This window comes from Neolamprologus multifasciatus, chromosome 6, assembly GCF_963576455.1.
Source record: "Neolamprologus multifasciatus chromosome 6, fNeoMul1.2, whole genome shotgun sequence".
Classification (NCBI taxonomy): Eukaryota; Metazoa; Chordata; class Actinopteri; order Cichliformes; family Cichlidae; genus Neolamprologus; species Neolamprologus multifasciatus.
The window spans coordinates 36,135,275-36,151,749 of NC_140444.1; the positions used below are offsets into that span (position 1 = coordinate 36,135,275).

General features: G+C 42.2%; 2 protein-coding genes across 2 annotated transcripts; one reads left to right on the forward strand and one right to left on the reverse strand.

The window, feature by feature from the left end:
• Positions 1 to 1,417: 1,417 nt before the first annotated feature.
• pus10 (pseudouridine synthase 10) lies at positions 1,418 to 11,721 on the reverse strand. Its single transcript, XM_085164286.1, has 18 exons — positions 11,608 to 11,721; positions 11,326 to 11,427; positions 8,625 to 8,752; positions 8,080 to 8,367; positions 7,912 to 7,998; positions 6,652 to 6,686; positions 6,384 to 6,563; positions 6,063 to 6,108; positions 4,855 to 4,919; positions 4,687 to 4,772; positions 4,466 to 4,591; positions 4,154 to 4,210; positions 3,990 to 4,066; positions 2,804 to 2,859; positions 2,571 to 2,688; positions 2,340 to 2,482; positions 2,068 to 2,167; positions 1,418 to 1,920 (listed from the first exon to the last, which is right to left on the reverse strand). Exons 3-18 carry the CDS (start codon positions 8,748 to 8,750, stop codon positions 1,882 to 1,884), a joined length of 1,629 nt encoding a protein of 542 aa, XP_085020412.1. The 5' UTR covers positions 8,751 to 8,752; positions 11,326 to 11,427; positions 11,608 to 11,721; the 3' UTR covers positions 1,418 to 1,881.
• An 86-nt stretch (positions 11,722 to 11,807) lies between these two features.
• Positions 11,808 to 16,398, forward strand: cct4 (chaperonin containing TCP1, subunit 4 (delta)). The gene is made up of 13 exons (XM_085164287.1): positions 11,808 to 11,942; positions 12,547 to 12,599; positions 12,681 to 12,770; positions 12,940 to 13,048; positions 13,387 to 13,651; positions 13,743 to 13,875; positions 14,138 to 14,277; positions 14,370 to 14,466; positions 14,692 to 14,802; positions 14,936 to 15,066; positions 15,459 to 15,693; positions 15,978 to 16,091; positions 16,239 to 16,398. Exons 1-13 carry the CDS (start codon positions 11,825 to 11,827, stop codon positions 16,251 to 16,253), a joined length of 1,611 nt encoding a protein of 536 aa, XP_085020413.1. The 5' UTR covers positions 11,808 to 11,824; the 3' UTR covers positions 16,254 to 16,398.
• Positions 16,399 to 16,475: the final 77 nt, after the last annotated feature.

The window sequence follows — 16,475 nt, forward strand, 5'->3', positions numbered from 1 at the left end:
CTGCATCCTCTGTGCTCCTGTTCGAATTGGTGGGGATCCAGGGTGGGGGGGAGACAGGATTTGAAATGTGCTAGGACCAGCTGCTCTAAGCACTTAGTGATGATGGGGGTGAGTGCTACTGGGCGGTAGTCATTGAGGCTAGATGGGTTGGAGTTTTTGGGTATCGGGACGATGGAGGTGGATTTGAAGCAGGCCGGTACCACAGCGTGGGCCAAGGACAGGTTGAATATGTCTGTGAGCACTCCTGCAAGCTCCCCAGAACACGCTCGGAGATGCCATCAGGGCCTGCAGCCTTGTGGACATTGATCCTGCTCAGCACCGCTCCTACATCGGTGGGGGAGAGAGTCGGAGGTTGGTGGTCTGGCGTCACATCTGCTTTGGTTGTGGTTGTGGGGTTCCCTCGCTCAAAACGAGCATAAAAGTTGTTGAGCTCGTTGAGGAAGGAGACATCAGAGGATGCGGGGGAGGGTTTGGTGGTCCTGTAGTCTGACCTCTCCTTCAAGGTCAAAGTCCTAATAATGCTACACAGAGCGATTTAAAATGATGTTTCTGTCACGGTCCTGGGTCATTTTGACCCAGCGTTTTGTGTTTCCTTTATTCAGCCCTACCTGTGTCTGTCCTTGGTGCTCTGTTCATGTCCCCGTGTTGTGTTGTAAATCAGTCTGTGTGTTCCCTGCTTTACTTTGAAGGCTCGTGTTCTGGATTTCCTGTTTTATTTTGAAGGTCTGAGTCTGTTGTCACTGTGTTCAGCTTGTATCCTCCAGTTGTCTTTGTGTATTAGGATCAGCTGTTCTTCCCTCCTGTGTGTGTGTATATAGTGGGTGTCGGTCTGTGCTCGTTGTCGGCTTGTCTGTGTTTCATGGTGTCCTGTTCCTCGTCTGCGTCTCTCTGCCTCCCACCCCATTCGTATGATCTCAGGTTTGTTATTTAGCTCACCCAGTTTAGGTTTATGTTCTGTCCTGCCCTCAGTTCTGTTATTTGTGCACTGTAAATAAAACCTACTTGCACCTCCGCCACTGCCTGCATTTTGGGTCCTCCTTTTCCTCCACACCACATGGCTCACCCCGCCAGCCGTGACAGTTTCTTACTGCCATCATGCACTGACAACATAGGAGATGGAGATTCTAATTGTAACATTATTTGGACCTCTGACCTCTTCTTTAAGATCAAACTCTTTAAAAGTATGTTTTAAATTCTGCTGCCTTTGTTTGTTTTAGCAACATTTAGGAAGTGACGCAGACTGATCACCAGTATCACATCCACATCCAAACGAACTCTCCATCAGCCACTCAAACTAAAAATATACATCTGTCATACTACCCTTATCTGATTTTTAATCCACTATAATTTGGTAAGTCTGCTTAAAAAGAATACAGAAAACAAAATCAATACAGAAAAAATATAATAACATTTAATAAAATGTTTTAGGTTTTAAGAGCATAAGTACATTCTGCTTCAAAGAAACAAATGATAGTTTTTGATACACTTTAATTGAAAGCAAATAAGTACCAGTATGTACACAAAAATGGAAGGAGCATACAAACTATTTTGTCCACTTGGCCCTGAAAAAAACTCAAAACAGAACAAGGGCACTATTATTTATTAAATTACTTCAGACTCAAGATTCACAGTCGATGATGTGAAGATGAAAAATAAATCCAGACAAAGCAGACTAGCCAACTGAGAGAACTGTGTGGCTATAATTTGTGTTTTCCTCTCCTCCAAACACCGTGATGGTTTCACCACAACTGTCAGAACCCGTTTGCTGACAGTTCAGCACTGTGGTCTAACAGGAATCCAGCAGCAGAGGGAACCAGTGCAGTCCAAGCCGAATCCTCTCAGAAACAGGACAAGAGCAGCGTCTGCGCGGCAGTGCAGCATTCACTCTGGCACAGGGGGAGGCCAGTCCACATCCACAGACTGAGAAGGGAAACATGTCATATTCAACAAGTAGGAATTTAGGGACGTATAACATTTCCAGAAAAGACAGTGACAGTTATATTCTATATGATATTCAATACGTTTGCTTTTTTATTTATTTGTTTTACAGATGTGACTTTCTCCCACCTCCACATCCAGTTCCAGGATGTCTGTGTCAGTCTTCAGCAGCTGGCACAGGTTGGGATTCGTTCGGCCGAAGTCTCCGTGGACAAACTCTTTGATGTAACTGTTGGCGGAGCATTAAGGAGCTTTTTTGTCTCACTGCAGGTTTCAGATAAAATTCAGGGTAAAGTATTTTATTAGCTTATCGTTTCGGTGTTCTTTCAATTAACAACAGACTGACTGGTGCAATGTTATAATTCACCATCGCACAGATGTGCCATTTAAAGTGAGGATACGTCCCGGCCTGCGTCTTCAATCTTAGGTAGAAATGATGAGAGTCCAGGAAGCGAGTGCTCATGCTGTGGATGGCTCGCTGTCGGACAGCCAGCGCCCGTCGATGCAGAACCCTCAAAGGGGTCTTCTGGTCCAGAGTCAGATCCTGATGAGACACACAACAGTCACACTGCTGATTCTTGATGTTTGAGTGTTAAAACACTCCAATTTCAACAGGTTATGACCAACTAGACCTTGATGTCATCAATAAAAGAGATGTCTTCTCTCTGGATGGGTTTCTGGGTCCACACGAGAGCTGTATATGACTTGGTCTTCTCCTCCTCTCCCTCCTTCATGCGACTCATAGCCTCTCTGCAATTTAACACACAGCAAACATGGACTACTTTCTTAGTTTTTCACATATGTTGGAGATTTCGCTGTACAGATGCAGTTTTCCCAAGAATGAGTCATTTTCGGATTTTCTCACCTGGTAACAATCTGCAGGTCTCTCACTTTGATTTTGTCTGACGACTGGTTAATGGTCTAAGAACAAAACAAAAATAATATCAGCAGGTCTAAAGTCTTCGCATCAGTGAACGTACATTTCTGGCAGCTTAACTTTGAAACAAGCATTTTTTTAGGAGGCTGAAAAAAAGGATCTGCCAATTGCCCAAAACTACGGTGGCCCTGAGAGGCCAAACGGACTGCAACTTCAGAAAACACCTGCAAAAAGAAAAATGCTGCAAAAAGAAGCATTTTTGCAGCATTTTTCTTTCTGCAAGTGTTTTTCTTTTTGCAGGTGTTTTTAAAATGCTAAAATTTACACTGTGGTGTAAAAAACATATTTTCCCTTTACAACCTTGTGTATGGATGGATTCCAAATGCCTTTAATATCTAATCCATCTGAATTTATTATTGACTTCTATAGTTGTGTGGTGGCTAAGATTGACAGGTGTGGTAAACCCGGGTAACTATAACTGATCTAATAGGTCTTACCACCACTGATTGATTGATTGAACTGAACCCCTCTGCTAGGTTTTTGCTGTGTGGTACAGCCTGTCCAACAGGTTTGCACTTCTGTTTTGTTTTGGTACCCTAAGCTCCATATTTTTCCTATTACATATTACATAGTGCTAATTAAAGGGTCGCATGAGCAAGCAATAATCAAGCTTGCTAGCAACAACGCTAATCCAAATAAGCTCACTTCTTGGTCCAAATCCTAACATGGAAACCTCCACAGAGTTAATGTCAACTCTTCAAAAGGCCAAAACCAATACCTGATGTTAAGGTGTCCATGTCCATCTTTTATTACAGTTTATGCTCTAAAGAAAAAAGTACTATGCAATAAAGTCAGTTCTTACTTATATACAACTTTAACATATTTCAAATCAAATGCACGGACTAAATCAGTTTAACAAAATGCTAAACAACAAAAGAAAATTACTGTGTTTTAAGATGTTCTTGGCTGAAGTAAAATATTACAAATTAAAATAATTAAGTCATGAGGAGGGAGAACAGATTCCCAGGGATTGAATTCAAATATTTTCAGTCACTGCAACATTTCTCATAATGTAAAACAGGCTTAATAAGGAAAATCTTATATTGCTGCTGAGACCTTCAGTTCAGCAACTAAGTGACTGCAGAATAATGGACGGAGTGAAACACATCTGTACCTCCTGGAGCTGCTTCATCTGCTCTTTGCTGAATCTGGATTTGTGAGGATTCAGCAGCTCCATCGCAAATGGACGTCCTGCCAAATCGAACCAATGAACCCAATAAAATAAACAGTTCTTCGATCTTCACAACTGACAAAATCTTAAAGTTTCAAAAATCCTACCATTCCCAAGAGTCCTGACATCCACATCCTCTCTGCCAGATGAAGAGAAATTAAAACCTGCAACCCCGAAAACAGAGATAATGTTTTATTCTACGGCAAGTCACGTGTCATGTGCTGAAAAAAAAAACAGTAATAATATAAATAAACATGAATAAATGTACAGTAGTTATTACATAGTTTAAAATCTGCTCACTGAAAAAGTGTTTTAAAAGTCAAGTTGGCTCACGTCTAAAATGAACCTGCTCCCAAACTAAACCAAAACACCCCCAAAAACTGTGCTCGTCTTCATTTAAGCTGTGATTGTGGTCTCACCATCCGCTCTAAAGGCAGAGAGGATAGGCGCCGCGATCAACTCCTCCACTGAAGACTCCATCCTCCTCTCTCCATCGATCACCCAGGGAGTTTGAGGCAGACTGCGACAGAACTTGTTGTATCTCCCTAAACATCACGAGGAGACATCATGATGCTATTTATTATGCTGTCAGTTTTAGACAACAACATTTCAAACAGATGCTCTTAATGTCCTACGTCACCTGCCACAAACACAGACACGTGCAGACACTGGACCTCCTGAGGACTGCAACTGCTGGTAGGCTGCTTTGGAGGACAGGGGCAGTGCCTGGAGAAAGGAAATGAAGGAATAAAGATTTCAAAATCATTCCATAGAACTTTTTACTCGTAAAGATGAAGGGGATCCTTACTTCAAAAATTTGGCATCGGGTATTTTTTCCAGAGCTTTGACCACCGCCATCCGAGTAAACACAGACTGCAGAGAGAAGATACAGATTCACACGGGGGCAGGGATAGCTCAGTAGGTAGAGTGGTGGCCCCGTGAGCGGAAGGTCGGGGGTTCGAATCCACTAAACCAGCGGTCCCCAACACCCGGGCCTTGGACCGGTACTGGTCCGTGAGTCGTTTGGTACCGGGCCGCAAGAGTTGGTCTAAAATGTATGGTTTTCAGCGTTATTTTGTTATTGTTTTTATCGTTAACTCGGTTTTCCTGGGTCTTTTCACGTGTGTTACGAATAAATCTTTTTTTGGTACCGGTACTAGTTTTATTTTGTTGTATTTATCCGCAACACCTTAAAGGCCGGTCCGTGAAAATATTGTCGGGTATAAACTGGTCCATGGTACGGAGCCCCGCAGGGGACATGGGAGAAAAAAAAATTAAGACAGACTTTTGCGAGATCTCGCAAAACAAACTCGGGATCTCGCAAAAGTTGAATTCCAACAATGGCGGCAGCTACTTAGTTGTAATATTACTCTTTCTGGGTCACAAAATAAACTTTTAAGATATTTTGAGGCGTGAATGTAGTTGTGTAAACGTCAGATACCGGCTCGGTTTACAAGACATCACATATTTGCAAAAGTGCTAGGACGTTTTCGGAGATCTGACACCCACCATCTCGAATTCGGCCTCCGAAGAATGCGGCTAAAACTTTTGCAAGACATCGAGTTAGCTTGGCGAGATCCCCGAGTTAGCTTGGCGAGATCCCCGAGTTAGCTTGGCGAGATCCCCGAGTTAGCTTGGCGAGATCCCCGAGTTAGCTTGGCGAGATCCCCGAGTTAGCTTGGCGAGATCCCCGAGTTAGTTTTTGCGAGATCTCGCAAAAGTCCGTCTTAATTTTTTTTTTCTCCCATGTCCCCTGCGGGGCTCCGTACCATGGCGCAACAAAGGTCGGGGGTTCGAATCCACTGAACGGCTACCCTGAGGTACCCCTGAGCAAAGTACCGTCCCTACACACGGCGTCCACTGCTTCACTGAGTGAATGGGTTAAATGCAGAGAGGAATTTCCCCACAGGGATCAATAAAGTATACATTATTATTATTATTACTGGACTTTCAATTAAATTATAAAGACAAACTAGTCGTCCTGATTATTTTGAAGGATAAACTCTGCTTCCTCACCTGTTTGTTCTTGGTGGGCTTGAAGCAGTCAGGACATGTTGCAGCTCTGTAAAAAGGACGTTGTTTAACCCATAAATCTATTACATTTCAAAACTTAGAGCACATCTTGTTCCTGTTTTAATCTAAAATCAGTTTAGCTTTTGAAATTCAGGGAATTTGTGAATCCTTCTAATGGATTTTTCTAAATTAAATGGATATGTCTTAATTATTACTGGTCATTTTTTATGTTAGCAGAAATATTTCCTTTCCCCTCCAACTTCATGTTCTTCACCAAGAGCTGTTTCAGACATTTTATGTGATCTTGAAGAGTTTAGGACTCACAGGAAGTGGCAGTCAGCGTCTGTCTCTGAATGAGTGAACTCCACGCTGACCTCAAACGGGCTGACCTTGGTAACCACAGCAATGCCCCCCAGCTCCTTGGTAACCATGCCCTGCATGATCCACTTGAAGGCCTCCTTGACCTGGATGACATCGTCCTTGTTGAGCACTAAGCCCTTTTCTCTGAAAATATTAAATTAAACATCTGATTCCTTGTGACTCTTGACTGTACATCGACTGATGTTCAAAACGTAGGCGACAAATACTTTACCTCACTTCCTTCTTCACGTAGAGCCAACAGGAGTGCTGCAGTATTTTAAAAGAAATGGTCATAAACAGTGCGCAGATCTTTTACATAAGCAATAAATACAAATGAACATCCAGTGAAAATATTACAGATATGTATGAATGCCTGGAAAATGAACTTATAACGTGAAAAACTGTGAAGTACCAAATGGACGATATCGCGAGTACCAAGACATCCATCTCAATTACCCAAAACTCAAAGGACACAGAAAAAAAATTCAGTTGAATCCATTTCATTTAATTATGAATCATGAAACCACAAAGGTTAGAATGTTGACATCAAAAATGCCTTAAGTGGTGCTTGTTTCAAATTAACTTGTGCTGGGACATCAACACTGTCACATTTCTTCACCTCGTCTCCTACATCAATCACACATCAATGATCTCACCCATTCTGCCTATTTCCATCTATGCAAAATTAACCCTTTTCTATCAATCCTTGTTCACAGTCTTGTCCCCTCCTGCACTGACTATTGTAATTATCTCTACAATGGTCTCCCTCCAAAATCCCTCCATAAGCTTCAACTGGTTTAAAACTGCTGCCTGCATTATTACCAGAACCCCTCCTACCAGCACATCACTCCTGTCCTTCAGGAACGTCACTGGCTCCCTGTGACATTCCAAATACTATTCAAGCTTCTTCTGTTCACCTTCAAGGCCCTTCATAACATTGCTTACCTTTCTGACCTATTAAGCACTACCTCTTTTGCCCACTCACTTTGATCTTCCTCTGCACTTGCTGTGCCTTCTTTCCGCCTCAGCACCATGGGAAGCAGAGCCTTCATCTGCTCTGGTCCCAGCCTGTGGAACTCTCTACCCCGGATATAAGAAACATTGATTCTCTGTTCAAGTTTGCTTATTCACTGTCAACTTATTGTGTATTTTATATTGTTCTTTGTTCTATTATGTGTTTTTACTCTACTGTTAAGTGTCCTTGGGTGTCTTGAACGGCGCATTTAAATAAAATGTGTTATCATTATTATTATTATTATTATTATTATTATTACTACACCTAACCCTTAGCCTAACTCTAACCATAACCTAATTGTAACCCTGACACTAAAACCACATTTTAAGTCTAAAAAAAATGCCTTCAAACTTGTGGGGACGAGCATTTTATCCTCATAATTGACTTTTGGTCCCCACATGTATAGTACCATTCCAATTTTTGGTCCTCACAAAATATGTAAGCATGGTTCATACACACACACATGACCATACTGACCTCGCGGACACAGAGCTGAGCGGGCAGAGACACAGACAGCACCAGTGTGTCAAACTCATAGTTTCCTGCCTTCACTGCCTCTGCTATCTGTGAACACACACCAGAAACACCAGTTTAACACTGACGGTTGTGTAAATGGAAACGGTGAATATTGTCGAGCGCACACACCTTTATCGCCTGGGTTGTACCACATAGTTCCTGCAGGATTCCCAAACACACCACACATACACGCGAGTCCCCATCCTTTGATTTGACCACAGCGGCTGCCTCTTCTTCTGACTGAACATCACTTATACTGGTCTCCAGTTTTGCTCTTTTATTGGGAGGGTCTTCAGATGTTTCTGATTCTGCAGCATCTTTGGACTTGTAATCATCTCTGGAGTCTAGAGCTACTGAATCTTGACATTTATCATTTTCTGTATCATTGATGAAAATTTGAAGTTCTTTAAGTGTTTCCTGTGTAAGGTCGAAGAAAATGCAATCAGAACTTTCATGCATTTTGACATAATTACTAATACAACTGACGAAATCTGTAGAATACGACTACGAGAGCATACATTCCCCAAACAAGAAGATAAGTATTCACAATCTTTTCTTCCTTGTAACTGTCTGCATGAGCTACGATACAAACAAACCAACAAATCATTTCTAAACAAAATGACGATTAAAGAATATAGCAGGTATAAAAGCGCCGTCTGCAGCATGAGCCTCACCTCTGGTTGCTTCCGGTAGGCCGCCTGCACACTCACGCAGCAGAATCTGAGGACACAGCGAGCGCAGCAGCCAGCTGACAGCAACTTCTGGATGATTGGTTTATCCTTCTCCTTCAGGGGCAGCATGACTGCAGCGTGCAAAAGGAGAACCATGAACATTTCGGCATGATAAATGGCTATTCTGTCTTAAATGTTGCAGATGTTAACTGCCTTTTGTAAAGACTGTGTGTTTACAATAACTGTGTGTTATTTATTACAAAGTCCCAAAAAGTTGATTGTGTTCATCTGGACGTAGCGTTTTCAGTGACTTCTTCAGTCTCAGCTGACTGCAGGTTTCCCCAACCTTATAAACAGTGCATTTGCACAATGACTGAAAACTGCATGAACAATGGGCTGGGAGCTCAGTTCCTTGATCATTATTTATGCAAACTGTCATAACCATTGATCAACAACCACTGATCAAAGACCATGAGTACCATCACAGAGAGTTGGAGAATGGCTGCAATCACAGCATTGTAAGATGATGACAGATGGACCCTTAGGCCCCCTCCTCAATTCAGAGATGGTCTTTCCCTTTTCACATAAATGGCCTCCTTGACTCCGCGCTCAAACCAGCGTTCCTCCCCGTGTACATCCTCATCATTGAAAGAGTGTCCACTGGCCTGTAGGTGTAAATAGACTGCAGAGTCCTGGCCTGACGAGGTGGCTTTTCTGTGTTGTGCCGTCCGCTTAGCCAGAGGTTGTTTGGTTTCCCCGATGTATAAATCACAGGAATCCTCCTGGCACTTAACAGCGTACACTATGTTACTCTGTTTGTGTCGGGGGATCCGATCCTTGGGGTGGACCAATTTTTGGCGCTGTGTGATTTGGGGTTTAAAAGCCACAGAGATGCAGTGCTGAGAAAAAATGCATCTCAGCTGTTAGAATAGAATAGAATAGAATAATCCTTTAATTGTCCCACAAGGGGAAATTTGGGCCGTTCCGATACTCCCTGACACATAAGGGATCGCTAAGGGTTTTTGCTTAGGCAACAGTTGTCCTTCTCTCCTGGATCAGCTGGAGCTTTCTTTAGGTGCCATCCTAGCTTTGACACATGTCCAGCTGGGATAACCACATTTACTCAGGGCCTTCTTGATATGACGTTCTTCTGTTTCTCCCACTGAAAACATTACGTCCAGATGAACAGAATCAACTTTTGGGATTTACTCACCTGGATGATTGAGCATGTGTCAAGATATTTATTATAATATGTATTTAAAAAAAGACAGAAAAAACTGCATGAAAAACCACATGAAAATAATCTTATTTAATAAGCATGCATATATCTAACTGTGGTTAAAACACCATCCATCCAGGCTGGAGCCCATCTGAGCTACCATAGGGCGAGAGGCTGGTACACTCTGGACAGGTCACCAGCCTGATGCAGGTTTAACAGAGACACAGACAACCATTAACACCCCCACATTCACCCCTACAGCTGGATGTCAGACTGTGGGAAAAAGCTGGAGTACCCGGAGAGAAGCCACGCAAACAAGGGGAGAACATCGAAACTCGTGGTTATGGTTAAAACACAGTTTCCAGTTAGATAATAAACTGATTAATTTTACTTTTACTGTAAGTACTATGAGGTTTTTTTTCCCACCATTTGGACATTTTCATATTTTGTTTTAGAGAAGTATTTTGTCTGGCATATTTTGACACACAAAAAGGCAACACAGCTTTTGCTCCAGGAAGTGGGAGAACGGCTGTCTGTCACTGCCTGGATTCATTAACAGCGCTTCTCTTACAGAGAATAAACGTGCAGATCTGTGACTGTTGTTCAGTCTGTAGAGAGCCTTTACACAGCTGTTCTCAGACCTAGTGCTCTAAATATTTGTGCAGTCATGTTCCTGTTTGTTATACGTATTTTTGTCAGAGATAGTGTAAAAAGAAGAAAAGAAAAAGAAAAGACACATTAAACGCCCCTCCACACACCCACCCCAAATCTCAGAGAGAGCACGTGTGAGCGTCTGAACAGATACTCAAACCAGCAGTTTCCATCTCACCAGATCCCACAGCAAATATGTTTAAGGAAGCGTTAACCATCTTCCCGGAGTGCACTGATCCTAGCTTTGTAATGTGCTGCCCAGAAGTCTTGAGCCACTCCTAAATCTCTGTATATTTTGTACCCGAGGCGCAAGAACGTTTTGTAATTTTTAAATGATCTCGAGAAATAGTTATTCAGTTATTTTCTGAAGGGCTTTCAAGGTGTTTCTTTGGGCAGTGGCTGCTTTTTCTCGCACTTTTAGTCCAGCCTTTGAACCTAACCATGATCACACAATGTTTATTTGCTAAGCTACTTAACACGGATCTATTAAATATTCCCAACTCAACGGGTGAACCAGTGCTATGTCTACACATAACAAACAACAAACAAAAAATCTAAAACAACAATAAAAGTTTTACATCTTAAAATAACCATAAACTATTAATTATAAGAATTTTGTGCCATCGGAAGACTGAGATGTGTAAAAATAAAAATAAAAAACAAAAAAACCCGACTGTTGCAGCTAATCATCTTAAACACGCCTGTGCAATCCAACAACTGCAGCTCCAGCACGGCTCACTTCAATTTTCTGATACTCTAAACTAGCAAACAAGTTGTAATAATCTACAGACAATCTACACAATCTCTTATGGGTGACAGCAGAATTAAACTTACCTGACAGAACAGTGTTTTTATGAACAGTGATGATCAGTTATTCGTAAGGCACGTTCGTCAATAGAGGGTCCTTTCCTGTAGTCTGAGCCTTTCCAGACAAAACTAATCAAAACAGGAGAAGCTTCAGGATAAAATTTTGCGTCTCGCAACAAGACGAGGGCTAAACTTAAGTTCATAGATGATAGCAAATGCTACTGATATGACATGGATAAAAATGATGTTTTAATAAATTACAGAAAACCCTAATGAATAATTTCTGGGTTCTCTATACTCAATCTTTACTGTCTGCAAACGTCATCTCCAAGCGCCGGGTAATTTGACAGCCGGGTCCTTCCTTCTTCTGCAGCACCCGGCGATCTGGAAGCTTCTAACTAGGGTGCTGGTATCGGCTCCTTAATCTGAGTCCATCCGAAGCCGAACTGTGGTGTTTCAGCGCCGGAGTTCACTAGTCTGACTCTGAAGACTCCCCTTAACATTTCCCATCGATTATAAAGTCAAGATGCCCGAAGCGATGGCAGCACCGAAGGTTTCCAACGGAGGCAAAAACAAAGGAGGGGCGTATGTGGACCGCGACAAACCGGCGCAGATTCGCTATAGTAACATTTCTGCTGCCAAAGGTATTTTGATATAATCATAGTTATATACAAGCAGCTAATATGGGACTCAGGGTTTGTACAGCAACCTGCTCTGCTTGTTTGCTGGGCACCGTTATTCCTGGTCCTATAGACGGTACCTTCCGCCTAGTCCAAATCTCATTCATTATAGTTATACTCAGGTTGACGGCGTTTCTTTGCTTTATAAATACAATACAGCGGCCATAACAGATAATGGTCAGTTAATAGTTTACAAGAATCCAACATCTTTATCTAATGTTGAATAAACCATTATAGGTGCTTGTATTACTTTTTCCAGATTAGTTAAAAGAAGCAAAATAATACATGAATAATAATGTAATAATTTGAGGGTTTAATTAAAAAACAAAAAAGAGCACTACTGAGCACTTGCTACAGGATGCTAATGATTCAGCACAATCTCTTCATTGTTGGGTTGTAATGCTGCTGAGCTGTCAGCTGAACTAGATTACACATTTTTGTAGTTTTCAGTAAGATCCCTTTGATTTTAATAGGTAATGTACTACATAGAGGTTCCTGCTATATCAATAATTACTTGCTTGACTTGGTTATTACCTGTGTTCTCATCCATCCCTTTGTTGTTTGTTAGCTGTTGCAGATGCCATCAGAACAAGCCTGGGCCCCAAAGGCATGGACAAGATGGTCAGTGAACAGATTTGATGGCTTTACCCAGGTCCCTCATCACACGTGTATCTAAGCGATGGCTGTTGTTTTTGTTTTCAGATCCAGGATGAGAAGGGTGATGTAACCATTACCAATGATGGGGCCACCATCCTGAAGCAGATGCAGGTGCTCCACCCCGCTGCTAAAATGGTACGTTACAGCAGCCTGCACAGAAGCTTTGCAACTAAAGCTGACCTATGAGCGCTCCCTTTCTAAGTATAATTTTAAGCTTCGTTAAAATTTTCCTTCAACAGTTTACACCAAACACTGTTGTTAATTCAGCGATTAACTCATATGGCCTGAACCAAATGTGTTTCAGCTGGTGGAACTGTCCAAAGCCCAAGACATTGAGGCTGGTGATGGCACCACCTCTGTGGTGGTGATAGCTGGAGCGCTGCTGGATGCCTGCTCCAAGCTGCTGCAGAAAGGTGAGTGCTTTAGGGGATCGAAAAATCGAAAATGTGATGCTACAGCTTAATTTTTTTCTCTTTTTTTAAGAGTAATAGTAGAATTATTTCCAATTATTTTGTATCTTGTAGTTTGTTTTTATGTGCATTTTGAATTCACGCACTGGACATGGAGCGTAGAAATGTTGACTCCCTTTACTTTGCGAGGCTTATTTTGCACAGTAGATGAACTTAAGATGCCCAATACAAGATAAATAAGGATCATTTTGAGCTGCGTATCTGGAAAAGTTGAAGAATAACAATATGAACCTTTAATTGAGCACAACTGAGCCCGTTTAATTACTTGTCTCACCTGCCAGGTATCCACCCCACCATCATTTCGGAGTCGTTCCAAAAGGCAGTCGATAAGGGCGTGGAGGTGCTAACGGGCATGAGCCAGCCAGTGCAGCTGAGTGACCGTGAGACGCTGCTCAACAGTGCCACCACGTCACTGTGCTCCAAGGTGGTGTCACAGTATTCAAGCCTGCTGGCACCCATGAGTGTGGATGCTGTTATGCGAGTCATTGACCCAGCCACAGCCACTAGTGTCGACCTACAGGACATCAAAATCATCAAGAAGCTTGGGTGAGTGTTTTTGTTTGTTTTTCTACTCTTATTTAAGCAGTTTCTTCTGATTTTTGCTAGGCTTAATCACATGTGTGTGTTGTGTGTTTAGAGGCACCATTGATGACTGTGAGCTGGTAGACGGCCTTGTGCTGACCCAGAGAGTTGCCAACACTGGTGTGACCCGAGTGGAAAAGGCCAAAATTGGCCTTATTCAGTTCTGTCTGTCCCCTCCCAAGACTGACGTGAGTCGCTTGATGAATATCTGCTGACAAGAAAACCCTTTCTGCCTTATTTTTTTATGCTCAGCTTCAGATTGTAACAGTGAACTACAGTTCTGACTGCTTCAGCTGCTATCGTTGCTCCTTTTCCAGTCATACAGAAGAGAAGACATTGTTTTCAGTATATATAAAACACTGTCAGTGCTGTTCTTGTGAACCATTGTGTATTCCTTCAGGAAAAGCCTTCTTTTTCTGACCTTCTGTTGGGTTTTTGTGGGGCATGTAGATGGACAACCAGATCGTGGTGTCAGACTACGCCCAAATGGACCGCGTGTTGCGGGAGGAGCGTGCTTACATCCTCAACTTGGTAAAACAGATTAAGAAGGCTGGCTGCAACGTGCTGCTCATCCAGAAATCCATCCTCAGGTATGCAGGGAGCGAAGGACACGAGAAAAACACACTCTGCTATGCATTTCAGTCTTCTTCTGTCACACTAACAACTAACTGTCATGTAACAGAGATGCTCTTAGTGACCTCGCCCTGCACTTCCTCAACAAAATGAAGATCATGGTGGTGAAGGAGATCGAGAGAGAGGATATTGAGTTCATTTGCAAGGTTAGTATTGTCAAATGAACCACGGCTTCTCTGTTTTTCACACAGTATTTAATGGACATATATAGATCTACATCACATTTGGCAGCACTTTATACTTAAAAGTTTTTATAGTGAACTAATCATCAGTTAACAAGATTTGTACACTTTTAACTTGTGAGCAAGTATTTAGTTTTGACAACTGTTAGCATTGCACACCATTTAACTGAAGCCCCACCCCTTCTTTAGACTATTGGCACCAAGCCCATCGCCCACATCGACCACTTCACTCCAGAGATGCTCGGCACTGCAGAGCTAGCAGAGGAAGTCAATCTGGATGGGTCCGGCAAACTAGTCAAGGTACAGTTGAGTCTTCGCTCAGAGAAACTCAGTTGATTTTTTTTTTTGAGTTAAAGGACACAGAATGTTTCACTTGCAGCTGAGGAAAAAATGAGCTGAAACAACTCTGAGCATCGCTTGGCACTTTTTGCAGATCACAGGCTGCACGAGCCCTGGGAAGACGGTGAGCATTGTGGTGCGCGGCTCCAACAAGCTTGTGATTGAGGAGGCAGAGCGCTCCATCCATGATGCTCTGTGCGTCATCCGCTGCCTGGTCAAGAAGAGGTCAGTCGGTTATTTCTGAAGAGTAAATTTCATTGTTAAAAAAATTCTTAACGAACCTGAAACATACCCCTCCATGCTGGCTCACATGGCAAAGTTGGACTGTTCAAGAACACCTTTAGATACAGTTACAGGGACAATTGCCCTCTGACAAAGGCGCTTTTGCACTGACTCATCCTGCAGGAGCGTAACAAACAGAGGAACAGTATTTAGGAAAGCTCGCCATTATTTTCGCAATGGGTTGCTTCAGCAACTTTGATGGAGAGCATTCAAACAGATGTATTCTTTTTTTGAAAACGTATTTTTGTTGTTATTATTTTATTTTGATCCTAATGTCTCTCAGTAATAGGATCAGATCCAGTGGCTTTTGCATTTTTGCCTTCTCTGTCTCTCAGGGCTCTCATTGCTGGAGGTGGTGCTCCAGAGATCGAGCTGGCTGTGCGTCTGGCCGAGTACTCACGCACACTGGGTGGCATGGAGGCCTATTGTGTGCGGGCATACGCTGATGCCCTGGAGGTGATCCCATCGACGCTTGCAGAGAATGCTGGCCTGAACCCCATCTCCACTGTGACGGAGCTCCGTAACAGACACGCACAGGGAGACAAGATGGCTGGCATCAATGTTCGCAAGGTTGATCTTTTAATTTATTAATTAATTTATTTTTTAAAGTTAGCATAGCCTGACTTTGTGGAGAAGGTACTGCTAACAGAAGTAGATATTTAAGCTACTTATCCAATAAAACTATTGTCTTGTTTGTTTGTTTTGTTTTTTAGTGCATTAATTTTCTTTTTCCTGTTGAATGTCAGTGTAAATTGAATTTTGAAATGTGAACAATTAGACACAACAAAAGACACTTAATTTTACTCTAAGAACATTTAATTTACACACCAAACAATTTGTTGTATGTGCAACAGGGAGGGATCTCCAACATCCTTGAGGAGCTGGTGGTGCAGCCTTTACTGGTCTCCATCAGTGCACTGACACTGGCCACTGAGACGGTCCGTAGCATCCTGAAGATTGATGATGTGGTAAGACTTAATCTTTTTTTTTTTTTTTTAACATTTAAAGTGAAATTATTTTAAGATTATTTCTTGTACACTACCTTTGGCTTTTTGCAAAATCTGAGTATATTAGATTACAGTTCAAACCAGTGGAAATGTGTTTTCTTGTTGCAGGTGAACACCCGATAGGTCTGTCCATTGAGTTTTGTCACTAAGCCTGCTCACACTGCAAGGGATCAGAGGACTCTGTTAACACCATTCTGTTCAGATTTCCGCTGTAGTTGTTACGTTGCATAATTTAATAAAAAAACAACTTGTTTTTTTTGTTGACATTTATTCCTTGTCTGTGTGATTATATCTTTTAAAGCAAGTTGAACCTTTACATCTTGGCCTTTTGTCTTGTTTCTGTTA